Source organism: Pongo pygmaeus, chromosome 16, assembly GCF_028885625.2.
Source record: "Pongo pygmaeus isolate AG05252 chromosome 16, NHGRI_mPonPyg2-v2.0_pri, whole genome shotgun sequence".
NCBI lineage: Eukaryota > Metazoa > Chordata > Mammalia > Primates > Hominidae > Pongo > Pongo pygmaeus.
In genome coordinates, this window is record NC_072389.2 from 84,923,983 (window position 1) to 84,945,924 (window position 21,942).

Consider the following 21,942-nt stretch of genomic DNA (forward strand, 5'->3'; position numbering starts at 1 on the left):
GTTGTTTTGTTTTTTCAAAGAGGATGGGGAGAGGGGTTAAAAGAAGAAAGGGGAAATGAAAAGTCCCAAATGGAATCCAACTGCCTGACGCTTGCCAGGGGCTGAACCAGACTTGGACATAATGCTTTCCTGCTATGGTGAGCACATTTAAGTGAGCAGTAAAAACTGGCTGCTGAGGTTCAGGCCATCTAAGCTCAGGCAATACTAGCTCAGGCCAGTATACAGTTCAGGCCATCTAAGAAACGTGGCCATTTCAGAGGGTCTCCAGTGTCCATGGGACGCCTGTAGAGAGATAATGAACTGCCCCTGGCAGATGCCGAGCAGGCCACGGCCAGGAACTCCCAGAAGCTTCTGGGGCCAGGTGCTGTGCAGACACACAACTCTTACATGGCTGGGGGCTGCACAAGACAGCTGGGTCCAGACTGCATAGAGGGTGGAGACCTCATGCGGTGCCAAAGGCATTTTTGATTTTTGGACCAGGCCAGCTGACCCTAGGTCCGGAATGACATCCTAGAACACAGGCTGAATCACATGCCCTGACCACTGACTGTCCTTGATTTGCACTGTCTGCAGAGAACAGAAGATTTCAGGATGGCCAAACTCATTCCCTCCCAACTCCATGAGGAGGGCGATGCAGGAGAGCGAGACCAAGAAATGCGAGGAGTGTGGGTTCCAGGAAGCCTAAGTGGGGTGGGAAACTGAAGCCTGGTCTGCAGGGCCTCTGGAAAAGATGACGTCATTCCCAAGAACAAAGGAGAAGGAGAGAGAGATTTACCTGGAATGGGCCCCCAGACTGTGGCAAGGGACCTGCCTGAACCTTGACAAGCCAAATGAGGTTGGGTGACTTGGAGGTTCTGCAGAGCCTTGCTCAACACTTGCCTCCAGGAGTTCATGACAGCATGTACCATGTGTCTGCAGCTCTGAGCTCCTGTGCTCCTGAGCTCTGCTCTTTCCTGGAGCCCGCAAACAAGAGTAGCATCTCTTTCATGGTCCTTGGCCCTAATCCTGGCATCTCTGTGTGCCAAGAAGCAAGAGGCCCAATCCCACTGGGTTGTAATGGGGTGTCCCTGCATGTTCTGTAGTCCTGCTGTCATCAGGGGCTGGAGTGACCAGAAGGTGAGGGAAGGGTAGCAGAGATGTCCCAGATGAGTTTGGCTGCTAAGTAGGGAGGATTATGGGCATGCCGCCTGCTTGGTGGGTGGAATCATGACCTGCCATTGACATGAGGAGGGCAGTGAGGAGCAGGTGATAAAGAGAACAATGAGGGGGACACAGTATGCAAGTCCAGAGTGGTCCAGATGAGACAGGTTCCTTGGAGCCACTGGGTCCCGCACAGCCCACCCAGCGTTAGGATGACAGACACTGCTGCCAAGGGATCGTGCTTGGGGGCTTGCCCTGTCTACTGGGGGTGCTTGTCAGGCCTCCTGCACACATGCAGGCTGGGGTGGGGGCATCCACCAAGTGCACCAAGGAAGTGGTCCAAGTGCCTCATTATCCTCTCCTATAAGGAGCGCTGGTCCCTCCTGACCCCAATGCAGACAACTTTATTCCTGAGGAAGAATCTATCTTATGGTTTTATGTTCATGTTTTATGTTTATGGCTTTTCAGATTCATGTTCTGAGTGAAGAGGGATCGAGCCCACATTTAAGGTGATCAACTAGCCAACAGGTTCCAGGGAGCAGCTAACTCTCTATAGCCAGAAACGCAGGTGAAATTAGAATCCTGGGAAGGGGCTTGCAGGATCATCTGATGGAAGGGTCCTCCGATGGAAGGGTCATCTGACCACTGTCTTAGCTGCCCTGCAGATCCCCATAAAGCCACCACTCTTGCCCCAACTCCAGAAGAAAAGTGTTGGGACCAATAATCACCATCACATTCTTTCCACTTTGAGGTATTAATTACTCAAGTGGGAATTACAGTCCACAGTCTCACTGCCACATCTGTGGGCCTGCTATCTGGTCCCAGGTGATATAGGGGAAGTGATTCTCTGTTTTACCTGGGAGTGTCAGACCTCAGCCCAGTCCTTTGCCCACTTGTGGATGCCCAGTGGCCAGCCCACTGGTCTTCCTGCCCCAGCCCCAATCCAGCCCCAGGGAGGCAGTGGTGCCAGCCTCCTGCCCGCACCTGCTTAGAGACTTTGAGCCACGTCTTTTTGAGCCGGAAGATTGCACTGCGGTTCATGGACGAGGTGATCTCCAGCACGGCATTGTAGTTGTGGAGGCAGCGGCATATGTCAGCCACGGCCACCCACTTCTCAATGGCGCTCACCCTGGCGTTGATGTCCTCATTGCGGATGATTTCTGAAGCAATCAAGTTACTGATCTTTAAGCCAATGCAATAAGACAGGGAAAAAGAGGAGTAAGTATTGCAAAGATGATAAATGATCACTATTTGCATTTATGATTGCCTGTTTGAAAATCCAAGAAGGAATTGGAAAACTACAAGAACAACTAACAGAGCTTGCTAGGGTTGCTGGCTAAAGGTTCAATATACAAAAATGAAAAGTTTATATATACATTAGCAATAACCAATTAGAAAATACAACAAAAATACAACCTTCCAAATAACAATGGGAATTTGTAAATACCTAGGAACTTAATGAGAACTATGTAGGATGGAAAAAACAGGTCACCAAAGGATATAAAAGGCTTGAATAACAGAGAAAGAGATCAAATTCCCAAATAGGAATGTAAATATGTCATTTTTCTGACAACTAATACATGTGCTTAATGTAATCCAATAAAACACTCAGGCCAGGCGCGGTGGCTCACACCTGTAATCCCAGCACTTTGGGAGGCCGAGGCAGGCGAATCATTTGAAGTCAGGAGTTCGAGACCAGCCTGACCAACATGGTGAAACCCCGTCTCTACAAAAAGTACACACACACAAAAATTAGCTGGGCGTGATGGCGCATGCCTGTAATCTCAGCTACTCGAAAAGCTGAGGCAGGAAAATCACCTGAACCCAGGAGGTGGATGTTTCAGTGAGCCGAGATCACACCACTGCACTCCAGCCTGGGCGACAGAGCAAGACTCCACCTCAAAAAAAAACAAAACAAAAAAAACCCGAAAACAAACAAACAAACAAAAAACCAAATACCAACGAGAGCTTTCTCTAGAAAAATAATTATAGACAAAGTAATTCCAAAGTTCATCTGGAAGAATAAACAGTTAAAAGGGGCCAAATTCTGAGGGAATCCCCCATCACACAACTAGAGCTTGGACAGGACACACTTTGAAGCACTGCTGGTCTCACATACACAGTAGAAGATATCTTCAAGGACTCCATCACCTGGCCAAACATGACACACACATGAACAAATCAAATGCAGGTTGGACGTGGAGCAGCCGGGGATGGGGGTGAGAGGCTGGGGCTAGAACATCAGGGAATTAGAATAGCAAGGAGCTGGAACAGCAGGAAGCAGTGGGCTTTCCGGTACATTCTTTTGCAACTTTCTAAGACTCTTTTTTTTCTTTTTTGAGACAGAGTCTTGTTCTGTCGCCAGGTTGGAGTGCAGTGGTATCATCTTGGCTCACTTCAACCTCCACTTACTGGGTTCAAGCGATTCTCCTACCACAACCTCCCAAGTAGCTGGGATTACAGGCACACACCACCATGCTAAGTTTTGTATTTTTAGTAGAGATGGGGTTTTACCATGTTGGCCAGGCTGGTCTCGAACTCCTGACCTCAAGTGATCTGCCAGCCTTGACCTCCCAAAGTGTTGGGATTACAGGTGTGAGCCACCGCGCCCGGCCTTTGTGACTGTTTAATTATTTTAAAATAAAAAGTTAAAAAAAAACTACTACTTTTAAAAAAAGGCGATAAAAGGACATTTACAGATGAATTAAAAATTACAGGGCTTTATCGCTAAGAAACCTTCTCAAAAACAATTTCTAAAGGATGCTCATCAAGAAAAATGAATTGTAAAACTACTTAAGAATGGAACTACTACTTAAGAGAATCAGGAAGGATAATAACACAAAGTAGTACATGTATTATACCTCTTAAATTGAAGTAGTAGTTAAAATTTTTTTCCATCAAGAGAACATGGAACTTAAAAAGAATTTTATATAAAAGTTATACTAATTTTTGAAATAAATAGGTCAGTCAAATCTTCCAGAGAAGAAGGATAAAAGGAATATCTTCCAGTTTATTCTATGAAGCCAGTATTACCTTGATACTGAGACCAGAGATGGATAATATAAGAAAGGAAAATTACACACCCGTTTGTTTAATATACCATGACCACATTGGGTTTGTCCCTGGAATGCAAGGATGATTGAATATTAGAAAAAAAGTATAATTGTCATTTACTATATCAACAGAGTAAGGGAGAAAAACCATATGACCATCTCCATGGATGCAGAAAGAAATATTTGATAAAATTCTGTATTTATTCATGGTTAAATCCATTAGCACCCAAGGAATAAAAGATAATTTTAAAAAAACCTGGCAAAGGAACAAACATCATTCCACATGGGGGAATACTAGAAACATCTCCTTTAAAACCAAGAAGGTGGCCAAGTGCAGTGGCTCACACCTGTAATTCCAGTACTTTGGGAGCTGAGGTGGGTGGATCACCTGAGGTCAGGAGTTCGAGACCAGCCTGGGCAACATGGTGAAACCCTGTCTCTACTAAAAATACAAAAATTACCTGGGTGCAGTGGTGTGCACCTGTAATCCCAGCTACTCAGGAGGCTGAGGCATGATAATCACTTGAACCCAGGAGGTGGAGGTTGCAGTGAGCCGAGATTGTACTACTGCACTCCAGCCTGGGCGACAGAGGGAGACTGTGTCTTTAAAAAAAAAAAAAAAAAAAACCCACAAAAAACCCAAGAAGGAGACACATGATCACCATGTCCATTCCATGCTGCCCTGGAGAGAGACTGGACTAGGGTGAGGCAGGCGAGGTGTGGGGTACAAGTGCAGAAGGGCGAGTAGCTCCTTAGATTTTGCTCTCTGGGAACCTTGCTTGCCTTACCCCAGTACCCCAGCTTGGCCATGGTCCTGAAGATCCTGGCCAGTACCAGTTAAGAGGACAAAGAAATTAAAGGCAAAAGGACCAGAAAACAGCAAATAGAACTGTGCCAAGGAGAGACGAGGAAAATCATTGTTGTGCCGGCACACATCCTGTGTATCAGAACCAAATGGTGGATTTGAACAGAGATGGCCAAATGCCAGGTCGTTACAAGGGCAGCTTCTGAAGTAGACCATGTGCGTTCAAAATTGTACTCTGCTGTGTAATGCTGGGGATGAAATTTCCCCTCCTCGAGCCTCAGTTTCTTCATCCACAAAGTGGGAATGGCAGGATTAAATGAGATGATGCTTTTGAAGCACAGTGTCTAGCATGTGGTGAACACTCAATGAATGCTCACTTCATATTCTTGTCTGTCACTTGCTCGACTCCTGGGCACACAGTGGGATGGGGAAGGGGGGGACAGTGATTTGTTGCCTGGTTCTGTAAGATGTGGTCAGATCAGGCCTCTGTCAGGTTACGTTTCCTGAGGCTTGGTCTCTGTCCCTCTTTCTCTCCTGAGAGGCACATGAGTCTCCTTTCTGCTGCTGTGCTCACTGCAGGAACCACTGGGTGCCCAGGCCTAGGAGGCCCCAAAGGGCTCCTTCCCTGAGCTGCAATCCTTGGGTCTTTCTTGTTTCTTCCAGGCTGCTGAGGATCCTCCCAGGATATGGTGTGCTGGGGGCTGGGGTTGGTAGGATGCGGCCCTGGCCAAGGCGGTCAGGGCAAGTGGAATCATGTGCTCCCACCACCGGCCCTCAAAGGCTCTTTCCTCGTGTTGATGATTAAACTCAGAAGAATGAGGATGCTGAGTGCAACTGTTCTCAGGGCTGTCACGAGGCTGGGAGTGGACCCGGCTCTGTGGTTCAGGGGTTGGAACTTGCACAGATGTGGGGAAGTTGCTGGGAGGGAGTTTTTTTTTGTTTGTTTGTTTCTCACACAGCTGATTTGCACTGTGTAGCAATGGAAGCCATGAGCTACCACACACTGGTTAGGAGACCTCAGCATTTGCCCTTCCGGAGCCTTGGTTTCTTTGTATCTAAAAATGTGAGGACAGCTCCCATCTTTTAGTTGATGTGAGCTTTCAATGAGATTACTATGCACAAAAAGCTCAGTGCTAGGCACAAGGTAGGCACCCGGTTAGGGGGCAGTGGATATTCTTATTAAAGAACTTTGCAAATGCTCCCTGTGGACGTGAATTGTGCCTCAGAAGGCTCTGGGACCTGTCTGCCCCCCAGTTCTCTGTTGCTCCCATGTTCCTCTGAGAAGGGATTCTGGGAGCTGGGGGTGTGTGATGCACCCGTCTGAACTTAGTGTGCTAATCAGAATTAGTCCAGGCCTTTTGAGCTGCTTATGCCAGGCCAGCTTGCAGGTCCAGTGCTTGGTCCCATCTCAACAGTTCTTCCCCAGGAAAGCTGGGGCTGGGAGGTCTAGAGGAGGGGGCTGGAGGAGCTGGATATTGGGCCATCCTGATCCTAGCCAGGGAGATTTAGGAGCCTTAGTCTCGCTCAGCACTGTGGCCTCCTAACATTAAAGAGAATGTTTAATTAAACATTTGCTCAGCACTGTGGCCTCCTAACATTAAAGAGAATTAAATATTCTCTTTAATGTTATCCCAAAAGACCATCTTACCACAGGAAAGGCAAGAAGAGGAGCAGCGAGTAGGACATCACTGCCAGAGTAGCTGAAACAGCCAAAACATTAGGAGATTCCGAGGGTTCTGGGTAATGTATGAATTAGAGAGAAGCTGTCTGCCATTGTCCAGCCAAATATTGCCTGCTGCTAATACCGAGATGAGGTTAAAAAATAGGAAGCATAGCAAGGTCTTCATTCCTTTCCTTCTAGTCCTTCATTCCCTACTGTTCTCTTTGCCACAGACTCCCCAAAAACCCGCTCGGAGGAGTAACCCCTCTTAGGAATCACAAGTTCTGGGTGAGGGCTCACAGTGAGCCAATGCTGGGCTGAATGTCTTTAGATGACCACCCAGTTAATCCTCCCGTGACTATTTCAGGGTCAGCCCCACTTAATAGGAGAAGAGACTGAGACCGAGGTGAGGCAACCAGCCCAAGGCCACATGGCAAGGGGTGGCAGGGCTGGAGAGGACCCAGGAGTCTGGTTCCAGCCAGGTGTATAGCCCATTCTCTACCCAGCCTCTTCAGCATCTTGCCAAAGAAAAACCCCAGTGAGAGAGGCGCTCCCATCCATACTCACGTCATTGAAGTGCTTAGTGGTTTTCATGATATAAGGGGTCCTTTCATTCTTTTCCAGTTTCATCCATCCTTGTCCGAAGAACTCCCTGTAGGAAGTAAGGGGAGACCCAGGTGGAGGGGGTGAGAGGTTTGCCTTGCTGATTTCATTGCTCCATGCTTTTTATTTTATTTTTTGGCTTTTTGAGGCTGTCATTTCCAGGGGAACAATTTTCTGCAGAGCCCTGGAAGGAAGGAACCCTGGGCTCAAGTCCAGCTCTGCCTTGTCGCAGCTGTGTGGCCCCAGACAAACCCTTTACAGCACAGGGCTTCAGTTTCCTCACCTGTAAAATGGGCATAAAGACAATCCTTTCCTCACAGGTTTACTGGGAGGCTGAAATAAGGTGTGGGAAGGCACACACCTTATTGTGAAGTATGGTGGAAATAATTTGTTATGAATCTTGTTTTCTGACAGGGAGAATTCACATTTTAGTCACTGCAGCAGCTGGTCTATAGGATGAGGGACTAGAAGACCCTAAAAGGGGGCAGATAAAAGGCTTAAAAAGCCTGCAAGCCAAGCCACAGGCTCCTGACTTCATAAAGTGACAGGGAGAGGGGACCTCAGCAGAGTCCTGTGGGCAGAAGGGGCCAGGGGAGGTGATTTGTGTTTGAAAACACAACCCGCTTCTCCTCCTAGAGGGACATATCAGGAATATCATCTGTTTCTATGTCCAGGAGATGTGACAGGTTTCCAAAGTGCCGACCCTCTCTATTTACACAAGGCAGCACCCACGCTGGGGAGGGCTGCGAGAGTGCCAGGTGGGGCTGAGGCCAAAAGCCCCACAATGATTCAAATCCGGTGAGCCCAATTCTGGGAAACCATTCTGGGACCATTGTTAGGAATTCAGACATATTTGTTGCAAGGATGTTTACTGCAGCGATAAATATAAAAGTGAAGGCTGAAAACACTCTCGTGGCTTAGTAACACACTGTTAGAGAATGCTGTGTACTTATTAAAAATAGTGTTTACAAATGCCATTTTGGCATAGCGTCAGATGAAGGAAGAAGGATACAAAATTACATAAGTAGAATAATTGCAATGAACACCAGGGATGACTGAGGCCAGAGCAGGTAACAGCAGGCCTTGGGGCTTCTTCAAAGTCCACACCTGTCCCCTAAATCAGCTACTGGAGGTCACTGGACCCACACACGTGCCCACGCTCTTGCCTGTGTGCACAGTTTCTCACAGGTACACGTGCACACACACATGAACACATGCTCTTTTCTAGATACTCTCTAGGAGCTCTGAGTTAGAGATGATTCCAGAAAAGTGTGTGTGTGTAGCTGACAGGTAAGGAGAGAACTTGGTGGGCAGGAATGGGAACAGGCTTCTCTCCCTCATTCTGCTGACCTAGGCACTATTGTTTCAAGCTGTGGAGGGTCTGCGCAGCTCTGGAAATTCACTGCATGTGCTTCCAGGGTGCTGTCCAAGACAGTGCCTGAGGAAGCGGGGGGAGGCGGGTGGTGCTTGCAACACTTACTCATAAGGAATCTTCTTGAAGACGAGGTGGTCTAGTAGGGTCAGCTGCTCTGCGATCTCCAGGGCCGAGTGGTTTTCAAAGGGCTCAGCCTTCACGCCTTCAGCCTGGTTTTGAGTTAGGGGAGCAAGGTTTCGAGTTAGGCCTATGACGGACACCTCCTGGATTCTCAGCTGCCTCTCTGGAGGTATCTCCCCCTCGAATTGGGTGGGCGGGTGATGGGGTATGACACCGCCTCGAATCTGGTGGGTGGGTAGATGGGGTATGATGCCATCTCAAATCTGATGAGAGGGTGGATGGAGTATGATGAGGGGAGGTGGAGGGAAGGGGACGGAGGGAGATGGGCCCCGCCCTGTTGTGCTGGTGTGTGCAGTCCAGCGCTCGGACCACCCTCACCCACCCTGCCAGGGAGCACCCAGCACACGCATGAGACAACGGAGGCTTCCAGAGGTGAGCCACTGGCCCAAGTTGCTAAGCTGGAAGTGGGCTGACTAGGACTGGAGCCCAGGTTGTCTGACTTCAGGCTGTGCCTGGCCACTCCCTTCAGGGTCCGCCTGAGCCCACAACTGTCTCTATACAATTTCCTTTTGAAACTAGCAGGTGTGGACTCCCAGGCGTGATTAGCTCCTGGGGTGGCCCTGTGCTCAGAAGACAGCTGTCCCGCCTTAGTCCTGGGCCTTAGTCCATGTCCCTGGCCCCCAGGGGCCACCCTCGGACACCATCATTAAGGGATTCCACTACTTGGGCCCTTTGACCAGAGAAAATCTTCAGGGAAACGTTAGCCAGGGGACAGTGGTGGCCATGGCAGGAGATGGATGAGAGGTGGACATGGGGAGGCCAGTGTATTGGGCACAAAGGCCTCGTGGAAGGTCTGCTGGATCTGAGTGAGGGGTGCTGGAAGGCGGTGGGTAAAAGGACAACTGTGTTGGTCTTGGGAGGAGCCTGTTAGGAACAAGAATCCTCCCCCATCAGCACCTCAGGACCAACTGGGCCACACAGGAGGACAGCAGTCAACCCCTCGGGCAGCAGGCGCTCTGAGAGATGACTGTCTTGTGTGCCTCATGCCTTCGCTTTTTCATGCTCACTTTACCCTGTCCGGAAGTCCCAGCTGGGCTGAGCACCTGCAAGCAGCCCATCTGCTGGGTCCCAAGGGAAGTGGGGCCATCCCTCCTAGACTAAGTGTCTCCCTTCCTCCCATTTCCTCCTCAGACGCGCACTGAGGTCTGCACCAAGGCCCTCGCTACACACTGAGATGGAAAGGCAGGAAACACGGTTCCTGGCCTCAGGGAGCTCCAGCCTAAGTGGTTCCAAGTCACGTGAGTGGAGCGAGGACCGTGGAGGAAAGCAGCCTCTGTGTGTGTGCCATGTGGGTGGTGTGTGGGTGGTGTGTATGGGGTGTTTGTGGTGTGGGGTATATGCATGTGTATGTGGGGGATGTGTGTGTGTGTGGTGTGTGCCTGTGGGTGATGTATGTGGTGTATGTGGTGTGTGTGTGCATGGCATCTGTGGTATGTGTGTGTGGTATCTGTGGTGTGTGTGTGTGGTGTGCACCTGTGTGGGTGATGTGTGTGTGTATGTGGTGTGTATATGTGTGTGTGGGGTATGTGGTGTGGTATCTGTGGTGTGTGTGTGGTGTGGTGTATGTGTGGTGTGTGTGGTGTGTGTGTATGTATGTGGTGTGTGAGTGCTGTGTTCGTGAAGTGTGTGTAGTGTGTGTGTGTGTGTGTGGTGTGTTGTGTGTGTGGTGTATGTGTGTTTGCTGGGTGTGCGTGGTGTGTGTGGTCTGGTGTGTGTGTGGTATGTATGTTTGCTGGGTGTGTGTGGTGTGTGTAGTGTATGTGTGTGTAGTGTATGTTTGGTGTGTGTGGTGTGTGTGTGTGTGTTTGTGTGGTGGCTGTCGGTGAGTTTTTTCTGGCAGAGCTGCCCTGGGCAGGGAGGGGTGTGTAGAGAAACCCAGGTGCAGGAGCATGAGTGTTGGGGGACATGAAGCCTTTGGAGACACGGAGAGGAGAGTGGCAGGGCCAATGGGATGCCGGGTTGTAGTGAGAGAACCCATGCAGGGGATCCCCTGTGTGCTCACAGGGAGGGGACCCTCAGCCTCTGAAGCAGCTGAGTGAATACATACAGGTGGGCAGCCCAGCCACCTTCCCATCTGAGGGTCCTGCCTGGCGCCCTGGGGTTGGGCTGAACTGTCAGAGCCAAGGGTGAGCTCAAGGGGCTGGGTGGCTTATGGCCCAGAGGCCCAGGCGCTGTGGGGCCCAGAGGCCTGCACTGGTACCAGAGGCCAGAAGAGGCGTTCTGGCCAAGGTGGGGTGGTTGGCTCCTTCCGCTCCCTTCTGGGGTGGCCTGGGAAAGTGGGTGACCCTGGAAGCAGAGATCAAAACTGACAACTTCCTCCAACTTTTATAGGCTTTTGAAAATCCTCACTGTCTCTAGTGAGGCCGTGGGGCCCTCTCAACCCGGATCTGCCCCACACAGGCTCTGGGGACAAGAGAGGGCAGCTCAGCAGCTGTTTGTTCTGGAAGAACCTCAGGCTGTTCACAAAGGAACAAGGGGCCCTCATGCTGTTGAGGGGTAAACATTCCAGGTGAGCCCCTGTTGGGAAACAGGAGCAGAGTGCAGTCGGCTTCCTTTCAGCTGCCGAGAGGAGCACTTCTGTCTCGGGGTTTACCCGGCATTCTGGCCCCAAAGGGTCAGTTTGGAGGAAGTAGGGTCTGGGGACCGTCAACCTCCCTGCCTGAGGAGCACGTGTGAGTTCCTGGGGGCCCAGCCCTGCAGCGCTGCTCTGGGGGCAGAGTGTGGGCAGAGTGCTTACAGCTTCATAGGTGCCCTCACCACTTCCAGGAACCAGGAGGGGAACATGGGAGGGGTGAGGACAGCAGGGGCCCAGAACCCAGAGTCCCAAGTCTTCACGCTGGCTACTTCCAACAGACTGAAGGTCACTCAACCAGCAAGGGGCTGAGCCAGCATTGCACAATCTCTGCCTCTGGTGGGGGTGGTGTGGTCAGAGTGAGTCTGTCTTGAGCATCTCTGGCCGCTGTGATGCAGGGGCCAAGGGCTCTGGGGTGGCTTGTGATGGCATTCTGGGGTGCATATCACTGACTTGGAAAAAAGTGGGCTGTGGCTGGACCCTGGAAGTGCACAAGACCATCATTCCCTTACTTCGTGTGGAATGCCACTATGAGCTTGGATTTGTTCATGGTGAGCACAGCTCTGTCTCTGGGGTCCCATCATTTCTGGGCAGGTGGTGAGCTGCACCCCGACTTCTGGGGATGAGGCAGTGTGGTAGATGGAATGAGGGAGAGTTGTCGCTCTGGAGTCAGCCAGACCTGGGTGTGAACACCAGCTCTTACACCACCACTAGGGCCTCCCCTTGAGCCTTTGGAGGGAGCATGACCCTTCCAACATCTTTTTTTTTTTTTTTTTTTTTTTTTTTGAGATGGGGGTCTCACTCCGTCACCCAGGCTGGAGGGCAGAGGCTCGATCTCATTTCACTGCAACCTCTGCCTCCTACGCTCAAGCAGTCCTCCCACTTCAACCTCCCAAGTAGCTGGGATCACAGGCATGCGCCACCATGCCCGGGTAATTTTTTGTATTTTTGGTAGAGACGGAGTTTCACCATGTTGCCCAGGCTGATCTTGAACTCCTGACCTTAAGTGATCTGCCCACCTCAGCCTCCCAAAGTGCTAGGATTACAGGTGTGAGCCATCGCGCCTGGCCTCCCTCTCACATCTTAATTTCAGACTCCAGAACTATGAGAGAATACATTTCTTTTTTCTTTTTTTTTTTTTTTTGAGATGGCGTCTTGCTCTGTTACCTAGGCTGGAGTGTGCAGTGGACGATCTTGGCTCACTGCAACCTCCGCCTCCCGGGTTTAAGTGATTCTCCCGCCTCAGTCTCCTGAGAAGCTGGGGTTACAGGCACCTGCCATCACACCTAGTTAATTTTTGTATTTTTAGTAGAAATGGGGTTTTACCATGTTGGCCAGGCTGGTCTCTACCTCCTGACCTCAGGTGATCTGTCCACCTCGGCCTCCTAAAGTGCTGAGATTACAGGCGTGAGCCACTGCGCTCAGCCCATTCCTGTTGTTTTAAGCCACCCAGTTTGTGGTATTTTTTCACAACAGCCACAGAAAATGAATACGGGTGATGCCTGTGCTGGGTCAGGGGTCCTGGGCAGGAGGACGGGGAGGAAAGCCTTGGAAAGCAAGAGGGCAGGCCCAGCTCACCATCTGCGTGATCTCCTCCAGCGTGATCTGGTTGTCACCTGGGTCCTCCTGGGTCAGAGTCCTAGGCAGGAATGAGAAGGCACGGTGAGCCCCACTTCACTTCTCAGCAGCTTCTCCCCAGCTTGGACAGCCCCACACGGCCTCTGCTCTTACGCCCCTCTGTCCTCGTCATCCCCATTGCCAGGAGCACCCTTTCCCCTTCCTCCTTCACTCTCTCCTTCCTGATGGTCCTGATGCTCCTGGCTGTGGGAGGTCCCCTTCTGGGGCCCTCTCAGCCCCTGGGCTTCCTGCATCTGGCTGAGTGGGAATGGCCTTTCTGCCACCTCAGGCAGGGAACCCTCGAGGGAGGAACGGTGTCTGATTCAGCCCCATAGCTCTGGTGCCAGCACAGCACTGGACATTCAGCAGGCACTCCTGCGAGCACATGGATGACAGGATGCATGAGAAGAAGGAAGCACAGGGAGCGGGGAGGCAGCAGGATGGTAGCCACAGGCCCAGAGGAGGGACTGCGAGGATCGAGTTGGGAGAGCAGAGGAGAGTGGTACCCACGGTGGGGAATGAGGGTAGAGCCTCAAAGTCAGGCCAAAGTGCCTCATGCTCACAGTGATGGGCTCAGAGCCACAGCTGGTGAGTACCAACGGAGGCTGCGGACACTGGAGAGCCAGGCCTGGGCTGCATGGGGACAGTCAGGAGTCTGCAGGCCTGCCGGGGCTGCGGGGAGTGGCTCTCTGGATCAGCCTGGCAGAAGGCATTGTCGTGTATATCTTACAGCTGAGGAAACGGCCCCTCAGGGAACTGCCTCACCTGGGGTCCCGCAGCTGCAGCATGGTGGGCCCACGCTCCAAACCAGGGCTGCCAACTCCAGAGCCTGCTCTTTCATCGCACCCAGGGAACAGGCTCCCCCCGAGGGTGGCTTTGATCAATATGCTTGGTGGGGGGCTCTGCACACTCCTAAGGCCTCCTGGGAGGACCATGAGTGGCGGCTGTGTGTGTGTGCGTGTGTGTGTGCATGTGTGCGCACACTCTGGCCTCTGTACTGGAGATGTGGAGGCCTGAAAGAGATTTTAGGACTGTGAGCCTGAGGGAAGAATGGGCCCCAGCATGGGGCCTCCACGGCCTGGCTGGGGAGGAAGGCTGGGCACTCTGGTCACAGGCAGGACTTGGGGGAAAGTCTGGGGAGGCTGGGGCCAGGCAAGAGGTGAGGAGGAAAGGCCAGGGCCCAAGCCCTCACACCTGGGCTGGGCTGGGAGCAGACAGGCTGAGTCGGTAGGTGCCCGCCACCCACTGAACAGCCTGTAAAAGTGACACCCGTGATCTCACCCCAGCCTCGAAGCAGGTATTGTTCACCCATTTTATGGATAAGGCTCAGAGAGGGGACTTGCCCAGGTCACATGAGTCACTGGCTGAGCAGCTCAGACATGGGGCTGCCTGACCCTGACCTCCGCCAGGAGAGGACAAGCAAGGGTTTGGGGATAAACAACTTAACTGAATTCAATTCAACAGACACTCCCTGAGCACCTACAAATCAGGCCTTGCCAGCACTGTTTAACAGATCTCTGCAGTGATGGCAGTGTCCTACACCCTGTACTGTCCAATGCAGGGGCTGCTAGCCACATGTCAGGGGTGAAGCTGCGGCTGCTGGGCTCATGTCACTGATGAACTGAACTTTAAATTTTATTTAATTTTCATTAAGATTTAAATAGCCAAGGCCGGGCACGGTGGCTCATGCCTGTAATCCCAGCACTTTGGGAGGCCGAGGCGGGCAGATCGCCTGAGGTCAGGAGACCGAGACCAGCCTGGCCAACATGGTGAAATCCCGTCTCTACTAAAAATACAAAAAAAAATTAGCTGGGCATGGTGGCAGGTGCCTACAATCCCAGCTACTGGGGAGGCTGAGGCAGGAGAATTGCTTGAACCTTGGAGGTGGAGGTTGCAGTGAGCCAAGATCGCACCACTGCATTCTAGCCTGGGTGACAAGAGCGAGACTTCGTCTCAAAAAAAAAAAAAAAAAAAAAAGATTTAAATAGCCTTACGTAGCTAGTGCCTACCATATTGGATGGCACAGGCTAGACAGGGGTTAGCAGCTGTGGACACACATGAAGTGTGCTGGGTTCTTGCTTTGAAGAGATCAGGTCTGGCGCAGGGTGGGGAGAGAGGAAAGGACAAATAGACTACCCAGCCCCGAGCCTGCCCCCAAGAGCTCACCTCTACCCTAGCACTTCTACTTGGGGCTGTCCTTGATAAGGGCGCTCTTCACCTCCCTGGCCTCTGACCAGCCTACATGGAGGCAGAAGGCAGGGCTCCTGTCCCAGCAGGCAGTTCTGAGCCGGGAACCAGGTACTGCCTTTACCTGATGATGTTGGCTGCAGCCTTCCGCTCCTGGGTCAGGAGCTCTGGGTCGTGCATGACTTCTTCCAGGAAGCCGATCACCTTGCATTTGAGCTCATCATTGGTCTCAAAGTCCTGCCGGGAAGGTGTGATGGGTGGCTCTGGTTACTGTTTTTGAGCTGTTCTGCAGTGGTCTGGGCCCAGGCCAGAGGAAGGAGCTCCAGTTTCTATTCTGCCCAGGGCAGGCTGACCTGCCTTATTTCCTTTCTGCTGGCTTCCTGGCAGGGCATGAGAGGCTCTCCAGGCCTAGAGAATCTTAGATAAAGGCACTGGAACCAGACCGAAGCCCATCCTTCAGCTGGCTACACCCCTGGGCCAGGGAGGCACAAACCTACCTGTACCCCTGCTACAGGCAGAGTGGATAGACAGAGGCCCATTGTCCCTTCCATGTCCTTGGTTCCCTCCTAGGGAATCTGAGCAGTCCTCTGGGAACATCAGGGTGGCACATTTTGAGCTCCCTCCCTTCTGCTGCCCCACTGCCAGCCATCAGCTTACTCTGCCCACAGCTGCTTCTGGAAGGCAGCTGGTTCCTGGGGCCATTGCCTGGTGGTCCCCAGCAGCCTGCCCAGGGAGGGCTCCCACCCACCTGAGAGTGCTTGGACACCCAGTGGCGGAGCACGTTCAAGACACGATTGGTGGCTGCTCTGCGGATCACAAACTCCTTGTCTCCGTTCCTCTGGTCTGGGGGAAACCCTGGCAGCATGCATGGCAGAGGGGAGAGAGGACAGGTGAGGACAAGAAACAGAGCTTGACACTAGTCTGGACTTGCCTCTCGGATCTGGCTGAGCTGGGTCATGGGCAGGTGGATAATAACATGATTAACAACTAGTGTCTGACCAATAGCACAGATGTCATGGCTCCTCAGTCAACACGGTCCATGCATGCCCAGCCTCTTCCAGACCGCTCCATCTTTCAAGAGCTGCTGGAAAGTTCAGGCAGCCTCCCAAGACAGAGCCACGCAGGCCCTCCCCAGGGAACAGAGCTCAAGGGGGCCCCTATTCCAGTCTCTGCTGCAGGATCAAGGCTGCAGAAGTGGGAGGTGGGAGCATGGCGGGACAGAGGTTCCCATGGGCACTGGGCTTTATGTCGAGTAGAAGCTGGCCAAGAAGCAAAGAACAATGGGTGGGAAGGAAGGGGCCTCCAGGCAGGAGGGTCACCACTAGCAAAGGCCTGCAGGATGGAAGTTTGGGGGTGGGATGGATGGCATTCAGTTGGGAGCTGGAAGAGGAAGGTGCAGGGCAGGCTGTGCCCTAGATGTGCAGTGGCCCTGGCTCTAGGTGTGGGGTTCAGGCCCTGGGCGTGTGCAGAGCCCCAACCAGTGCAGAGAGGTAGGGGTTGTGACCCAGCACCTCCATAAGTGGAAGGCGGTGCCCAAGCCAAAGTAATGATTCAGGAAGCTTCGTGTCCAGTGAGTGAGTGTAATCAATTGAAGCAGGGAGCTCCCCGAGGGTGGGTGCTTTAACAGGACCCACCTGTGCCATCATTAGCACACCTTAAACATCCACAGCAGAGCAAGTCCCCGGGACCACACCTGCTATCACCTGCCACTGGGGCTGACCATGGGGAGGACCCTGTGAGCGAAGACCACCCCACATACCTGCACTGGCTAAGGACATCCTCCGGTACTTCTCCTTGTTTGGGGTGCCCTCGTTGGCCCCCGCGGTTGCTATGGCAAAGGCGGAGGCAGCCGACAAGGCACTGCGGTTATTGTCCAGCTCGCGACAGGAGGTCATGACGACTCCATTGTTATAGGAAAAGAGTGGGAACTCTGCAGAGAGGAGGGAACCAACCCTCAGCTGTCCCCAGTCCCAACTGCTCAGGCTGTTAGAAAACCAGGGGTCCCGAGGCTAGACCAGCCTCAAGAGCCAGCAGGCTGTGTCTTCAGGGTACCAGGGCATGTCGGGTGGTGCTGGTGTGTGTGTGTGTGTGTCTCTCTCTCTGTGTTAGAAGCCTCTGGGGAGAGTCACACCACAACACCCTCAGGGCTGCCCCAGGATGAGGAGCAACCTCCCGCTTCTGAAGAAGGTCTCCAGTCACCCCTTCCATCTTTTTGCAGCTCTCAACCCCTTCACCTCTCAGGTCCAGCAGGGCACGGGCCTGCCTGAGGGCAGCATCCTGAGTTTTCTTACCCTCTCAGTCTACTTCGGATTAACACATAACCTGTCCAATGTCTGACATCCATAACAATTCGTACTAATGGGCTCATGGGCACAGTGGGATGGAGAGAGGATGGCTCTTGGAGTCCAGCCACCTGAGTTGAAATTCTCCTCTACCCCCTACTAGCTGTGTGACCTTGGGTAAGTCATTTAACCCCTCTGGGTTTCAGTAATCTCCTTTGAATAATAGGGATAAAGCTTCAAAAGGTGGATGTAAAGATTAAAGGCCATAACATAGATGAAAGTACTTTGTATTAGGTGAAAAGCTATATAAATGCCATGGAATATCATTGCTATTAGTAATAATAATAATAACCATAATTTTTAGTAGTAATGATAGGAGAAACCTACTCTTGAAACCTTTGGTTTCATCTTGTCTCTGGAAATCAATCCAGACTACTTAAGACAAAATAACAGTATTTATGCTGTGAGGCACAGATGATTTATTTTAAGGACTCAAAGCTTATTTCTGAAATTTGGCTCTCCATGAGCTCTGTTTCTGTGTGTCTGAGCAGCTGTGGCAGGGCTGCAGTGTGTCCAGGCAGTTTCTCTCTAAAGCTCGGTGACCCTGTTACCTATTGGGTTTCTTTTGAAGGCCTGGATAGTGGAGAGTTCAGGCTGCAGGCGGCCCTATGCATGTGACAGCAGGGGCATTGGAGAAGGCTGTGTGAGGAGGGGCTGTCTGGGAGGTGGGTCCCCTGGGAGGTCTCTCTCACCATTGGGTGTCTCACAGCCCCCTTGTATAGGGGAAAGCGCTTTATGAAAACCAGAGACCAAGACTGCTTCTCAAGGACCCTTCAGGATCAGGAGTCTGAGACTGCAGGTGAGCAATGTCACCACCTCTTGGAGTCTTTCCCCTTATTTGGAAAACCTGGCCTTCCTGCAAGGTTGTCAAGATGATGAAATGGGTCTGCGCAGAGCCTGACACGCAGTTCAGGAAGCACCTTCTGAACCAGGATCTTCCATGAATGAGCCCTAGATGCAGAGCCTCCCTGCCCACCTGTGCTGGGGTTCAGGAAGCACCTTCTGAATCAGGATCTTCCATGAATGAGCCCTAGATGCTGAGCCTCCCTGCCCACCTGTGCTGGGTGGGCTCAAGGCAGTCTTGTTTGAAATTGGGAGAGTGACTTGGTTGAGTTGAAGAGCAGGATCTACCCAGCCAATGTTCCAGTGCCCACAGCCCCTTCCCCTAGGGCGGGGGCGGGTGGTGGTGGGTGGGTTATGAAATATCAGAAAAGTTACTGCTCTTAGGAGTCACTCACAAAGCATAAGGGATGACACCCACTTGCCTTGACTCGACTTGACCTGCTGCCCTCTCCCAAACTGGAAATCTATTTGTGGTTTTGAATTGGTGCATTGTACCTGAAGAATTTTTGCTTTTGACTGATTTGGGTGTTGTTGGAGATTTAGTTGGTGATGTTTCAGTATCACCATCATCACTCTGGTTTTGATCAACATCTGACTCCTCTCTCATGGAGACTTCTGAGCCTGGGAGAAAAGAAAGAAATAATTTTACTTTTCTCAATTTTAATTTTAAAATTTAAATATTTGATTTCAAAATGTATGTCTATAATTTACTGAGGCAAAACAGAGTAAACTTGGGATACAGCCACTGAAGAAAGTTTAACAGCTTTGTTTCCCACAGGACTTATCAGAACCTTTCTCTTGCTAATGAGCACTGTCAATCTCCAAGGTGGCTTTTGCTCCACCAGGGCTACTCAAACCTTACCAGACACACCCAGGGATCTTGTCAGAATGCAAATTCTGATTCAGGGGTCTCAGGTGGGGCCTGAGAGTCTGCATTTCTAACAAGTTCCAGGTGATGGCCATGTGGCTGGTCCACGGACCACACTTTGAGTCGCATGATCTCTCTCTCTCTTTTTTTTTTTTTTTTTGGTGAAGCTTATTAGTTAAGGTGACCATCTGCTCCAGTTTTCCTCTGCTTTTAACCTATTGCCCCATGCCCCTGGTCACTCTTAAAATGTCCTGTCTTGGACAATTAATTATAGAGGCTTCCTAATCTTGGGAGATTCCTGGTCCACACACCCTGGGGAAGCTGATGAATTATATTAAAAGCCTAGGTCTGGCACAGAAACTCTTAACTGCTCTGGGCCTCAGTTTACCCACACAGAAAGTGGATGTAGTTGCGTCTGACCTTGAGAACCCAAAAAAAGCCACAGGTCTTCTCTTTAGACAAGAATGTCCACATGCACACGCACACACATTTATACATACACAAATACACATACACACATATACACACACACAGTTTGGCACACAATTAGGTTCATGGGCTCCTGGATCACCGGTCAAGAAGCCTGGTACCAGATGACTTTTCAGGACTGCCTTGCTTTACATTTCAGAATGTGAAATTATGAAATTTCTGGTAGGCCATTTCCTTGGTGACTGACTTTCAGCTGCACGCATCACCCATTAACTGCATGTGCCACGGTGAGTGTTACTTGGTATGGAGCCTGGTGGAGGATTTATCTCGCCCCAGCTGTGCCCTCTGCTGGGGGTGCCCTCTGCCTTCCCTCTTGACAGCTCAGAGGAGAGAAATCCTTCCCTCTTCAAAGGCCTCCTCCTCAAAGCCTGGGGCGTCTGACCAGCCCCGGGTTGCACGTGGGTGCGTGCGTATGTGCACGTGCTCTCATGTGCTAACCAAGACAACGCCTGTGGCACCCAAGATGTGGCCGGTTCGGATCTAAATCAGAACCAGACCTGACACTTTTAGAAGGGTCAGGAGAAACCCTGAGAGTAGGGAGGCTCCAGCCTGTCCTGGAATCATCTCCAGCCTCTGTCTCACACTCAGCATTCCAGGTCTGCCTGATGTCCAGCTGTCCCCGAAACACACAAGGCCTTTTCTTGCTCCTCAATCATTCCCATCCTGTTCCCATGGTCTAGAATGTTCTCCTTTCCTCTTGGTAAAAATAGAGATCGAACAGTTCTTCCAGGAAGCCTTCTATGACGCCCCTAATGGTGTTCCCACCCCAACCTCTGTGCCTCTCGAGCATCTCCCGACACATGCCATTCATATCAGGTGTCCACATTTCAGTGTCTGGTCTGGGTCCTCAGCCAGACTGAATCCCAGGGGCAGGAGCTGCTGACGACTTCTTCTCTCCCAGGCCCTGAATGGGCCTGGCCCAGGCCCTGTCCTCTGCAGACATGGACAAACACAGGGATGCCGTAGGATGCTGTGGTCAGGGCAGAGGGATGCCTAAATTGCTCATGATGGGAACTGATGCTCATCTAAAGTGTGGCGATGCCCTGGGAATTTCTGCCTGCTACCCCCCGCAGCCTGGGCTCCCACATACGGCTACCTCTCTGCACCGCCCAGACTCTGTGCTGCCTCCACAATCTGCCTGGTGGGACCCCCAAGCCTCTCCCTTCCTTCCCCATGGGAGCAGGAAGAGCAGCCCTGGGGCCTTGCTGGGCCAGGCTGAGCCTCAGTGGGGCTGGGAGGCTGGGGGGCAGCTCCGACGGCATGGCCACTCACTCTGCTTGCTGAGCGCCGAAGGGTCTTCGGGCTTCTCAGGGGTCATGTCACCCTCATCTGGAATCTTGTTGGTGAAGCTGCTGGACACATAGAGCTTGCTGGTGTCCAGCGTGGCCTTGCTGAAGGGCGACATGGCCGAGTACATGCTGGTGTAGCCATTGGAGTTGCAGCTGAGGGCGGCCAGGTCCAGGGCCTTGCCGCCGGTGATGATGGGGATGTTCAGGGAGAGCTTCCGCCGGCGGCTCGGTGACGATGTCTTGGTGATGGACAGAGGTGGTGGCGAGGAGAACTTGCGGGTGGCGCGCGGCGACTTGGGGGGTTCACCGTACAGAAGCTTATTGTTCTGGCCACTGGCAAACAGGAGCTCCAGCGACCTGTGGGGAGGGCGGGGGTGAAAATGACAGTTAGCGTAGGCCTGCCTGCCCACCTAGGCCTGGGGGCCGTCTCCGGAGTGGCAGCAAAGGCTCCATCATTCTTATAATCCCTGAAACCCAAATCTGAGCTGATCCTCTGAGCAGGGACAATGTGATTAAATGGCCTGGGGCCAAGGGTCCTGCTCTGGATGGTTTGGGAAGAGGATTTGGGGCTTCTATGCTCCGCCCCCCACCCCCTCAGGGCAGCAGCTGCAGCATCTGACCTGAAGTGCTAAGTGTCCCCTGACCTGCGGGCTATGCAAAACCCCCCTCCATCCCACACAGGGCCTGCTCCCACCTACACTCTCGGCCTCATCCTTAGAGAGGTCCTCAGGCATGTTTTGTGGAATGAGGAAGCTGAGGCTCAGAGACAGGAAATGACTCATCCGATGCCTCCTACTCTAAACCCAGGGTCCTTTCCACCTGCCTTGGGGCTTGAGTGGCCCTATATGCAAACTTAGGGGGATGGGAAGCTGAAAGTGGCCCCTACTATCCTCACGACAGGGCTCCACTTCAGGCCAGG

At 52.0% G+C, this 21,942-nt stretch overlaps 1 protein-coding gene across 5 annotated transcripts in view; it reads right to left on the minus strand.

The window, feature by feature from the left end:
• Nucleotides 1-21,942, minus strand: part of RASGRF1 (Ras protein specific guanine nucleotide releasing factor 1) — a 130,000-nt gene that overhangs the window by 22,073 nt on the left and 85,985 nt on the right. For all 5 annotated transcript variants that reach the window (XM_054451592.2, XM_054451594.2, XM_054451591.2 and 2 more), the window contains exons 15-23: nt 21,007-21,380; nt 18,873-18,998; nt 16,952-17,122; nt 15,941-16,047; nt 15,317-15,429; nt 12,967-13,027; nt 8,742-8,845; nt 7,226-7,310; nt 2,125-2,322 (exon numbers count right to left, since the gene is read on the minus strand). In XM_054451592.2, coding sequence (XP_054307567.1) covers nt 2,125-2,322; nt 7,226-7,310; nt 8,742-8,845; nt 12,967-13,027; nt 15,317-15,429; nt 15,941-16,047; nt 16,952-17,122; nt 18,873-18,998; nt 21,007-21,380 — 1,339 coding nt within the window. The remainder of the gene's footprint in view (nt 1-2,124; nt 2,323-7,225; nt 7,311-8,741; nt 8,846-12,966; nt 13,028-15,316; nt 15,430-15,940; nt 16,048-16,951; nt 17,123-18,872; nt 18,999-21,006; nt 21,381-21,942) is intronic.